Raw genomic sequence first — 3,026 nt, forward strand, 5'->3', positions numbered from 1 at the left:
TCAGAAATAGCTAGTTATTTAAAATTTCCTAGTATGTGACAGTCAAAATCTAGGTCATTTTTCTGAGCATAAATTTTAAAAATAGAGAAAGGAACAAAAACCAGAAACAGAACAAAAGTATGTCCCAAACATCACTTTATATATAATAAAAGGTCTGTCTCTTATTTATTTATTTATTTATTTATTTATTTATTTATTTATTTTAGCTTTAAAATTTTATTGAAATTCAGATTTAGAATTTAACAATTTAATACAATATTATATTGAATATTTTCTAACCAGTTTCTCACCTGCTTGTACATGATATCTGAACACAACGTTAAGAATTGATACTTTTTACCTAATTTTCCATAATATGCCAATTATACACTTATTAAAATCTCAGGTAGTTATCAGAATTTAAAAAAATAAACTCAAATATGGAAAATTTAAGACATTAATAATGCAGCAACTATAATATAGAAAAGAAAAAAATTTATCTTAACTGTTAAAATTGTTAACATTTATTGTAGTAATGCGATATGAACTTTTAACATAATCATATGAATTTTTCATTAAAATGTTCAACCATTTCCTACTGAAGCATGTTCAAAGTTATAAAAATCTTCTCTTTTAAAGTAACTTATACTGAATTAGTCCAAAAGTGGCACTTTAGAGAAGACATTTATTCCACTGCATATCTTAAGTACCCAAGGTGCTGCCTGGTCAATAGCAGGTTACTGAAAAAGTGTGAAGCATGGCTTTCTTTATGGAGTGAGTCGTTTGGGATCACGGGGGAACATTGAGGTCTGACGAATATTGTGCAATCCCAAAAACAGCATAGTCACTCGTTCCAAACCAATGCCTCCACCAGCATGAGGAGGGGCTCCAAAGCGAAAGGAATCAATGTATGCCTTAATTTTCTCCAAATCTATTCCATGATGTAAGGCTCTCTCAGTGAGCAGCTGAGGATCATGTATTCTTTGAGCTCCTGACAGTATTTCTTCTCCTCTCATGAACATGTCATAAGAGTTGGACTGTTTAGGATTTCTTGGGTCAGGCATGGTATAGAAAGGTCTTACAGCCAATGGATATTTATCAAGAATATAAAAATCGGTATCATACTTTTCCTTTACCAAACGACCCAACAGTTTTTCATTCGGCGTACTCAGGTCTTCTTCATCTCCCATTTCAATTCCAGCTTCCCTGAGCATAGCCAATGCTTCACAATACTCTAGTCTTAAAGTAGGCTCCAAAAATTTGAATGGTTCACATGGGAATTGTTTATTCACCGTCTGAATTTCAGTTTGAAATCTCTCTTGAAGTCCTTTGAATATTTGTACTAAAGTGTCAGCAATTTCTTCCATAACTTCATGGTAATGGTAATTAAAAGCCATTTCAATGTCCAAACCCACAAATTCAGTTAGATGTCTGTGAGTATTAGAGTCTTCAGCTCTGAATACTGGTCCAATACAGAAAACCTTCTCAAAATCAGCACAAATACACATCTGTTTGTATAGCTGTGGGGACTGAGCCAGATATGCATTATTTTTAAAATATGACACAGTAAATACATTGGCTCCTCCTTCACTGGCAGCTGAGATGATTTTAGGAGTCTGAATCTCCACAAAACCTTTGTTAATTAAAGTTTCTCGGAAAAGATGGCAGACACCAGACTGGAGACGAAAGACTGCCTGGCTAGTTGATGTCCTAAGATCAATGACTCTGTTGTCTAATCTTGTATCCTGGTTAACAGTAGCTCTTCCATCCTCTTCTCCTTCCACCTCAGGCCGAATGGCATCATCCAGCTGCAGGGGTAAACGGGGTTCAGCAACACTGATCACATAAATCTTTTGAACATGTAGCTCTACATCTTGCTGCGTACAGCTTCCAATTTTCTGATTCACTTTTCTCACAACACCTTCTACATCTACGATGCTCTCTTTGTTGATGTTGGCAGCAAATTTAACCATCTGCTTGCTTGCATGGTCTCCCACTGCCACAAGAGCCTGGACGTTAAACTGCTGCTGACGTAGGACTAAGAAACACTGCTTCCCTTTAGCTCGGCTTGTATGAACCCTTGCACGCACCCAAACAACTTCATCAGCTTTTTTTTCTGTCAAATTGCTAACCCGAACCAAAACTCGATCTGATTTTTCTTGAGACTGTATCATTGAAGATACTCCATATCTTTCTTTAGCATAATCTTCCGCCGCGTCCATGACTTCCCGCGGCTTCTCCTGAGTCTTGCGGCTGGCGCTGGGCATCGGGGCAACTGGACGGGGTAGCGGTCACCACCCTCCCTCTCAGGCTTCCGTAGGGCAGGCCAAAGGAGCTTCTCCCTCCCGCACAGTCTCCGTCCCGACTCCCCTGTCTCTTATTTAAACAGAACTCTTTCACTGTACTCTATAGCATTATCTCTTTCTCTCATACTTATAGATATGTAATATTTTTATAAAGACATCTAGATGTATAAATACTTATAAAAAGTAATTTGATAAAAGTATATATATATACTTTTATCAAATTACTTTTTCAGTGTACAGGTAATTTTATATCTTTTGCCAGATTTATCCTTATTTTTTTTAATTGTGATGCTATTATACATGATATATCTATTAATTGTTCTGAAATTTAAATTTCTCATTTTTTGCTAATATATAAAACATAATTAAGTTTTGTAATTGATTTTGTATTCTGCAACATTGCTAAATTTAATTATTAGTTTTAGAATTGTAGAGACCCACAGATTTTCTATATTAATGATCATAACATCTATGAATAATTAGTTTTATTCCATTCCTTCTAACACAGATGCATTATATTTATGTTTCTTGCCTTATTGCTCTGAATACATTATTAAATCAAAGTGGTAGAATGGCCCTACCCAGTTTGGCTCAGTGGATAGAGTATTAACCTGCAGACTGAAGGGTCTGGGTCAATTCTAGTCAAGGCCATATATCTGGGTTGCAGGTCCCAGCCCTGGTAGGGACCTTGCAGGAGGCAAGTAATGGATGTGTCTCTCTCACATCAGTATTTCTCTTTGT

General features: G+C 36.0%; 1 protein-coding gene across 1 annotated transcript; it reads right to left on the bottom strand.

Moving 5' to 3' along the window:
* Positions 1-200: 200 nt before the first annotated feature.
* On the bottom strand, positions 201-2,339 carry LOC118723838 (aspartate--tRNA ligase, cytoplasmic-like). The gene has a single exon (XM_036446551.1). The coding sequence runs from the start codon at positions 2,244-2,246 to the stop codon at positions 747-749; it is 1,500 nt and encodes a 499-aa protein (XP_036302444.1). The 5' UTR covers positions 2,247-2,339; the 3' UTR covers positions 201-746.
* Between the last annotated feature and the right edge of the window lie 687 nt (positions 2,340-3,026).

The sequence above is a fragment of the Pipistrellus kuhlii genome, unplaced genomic scaffold (genome assembly GCF_014108245.1).
Source record: "Pipistrellus kuhlii isolate mPipKuh1 unplaced genomic scaffold, mPipKuh1.p scaffold_m20_p_2, whole genome shotgun sequence".
Lineage (NCBI taxonomy): Eukaryota > Metazoa > Chordata > Mammalia > Chiroptera > Vespertilionidae > Pipistrellus > Pipistrellus kuhlii.

Excerpts from the sequence above, each read along its gene's own strand:
- LOC118723838 (XM_036446551.1), bottom strand. The coding sequence starts at position 2,246 with ATGCCCAGCGCCAGCCGCAAGACTCAGGAGAAGCCGCGGGAAGTCATG.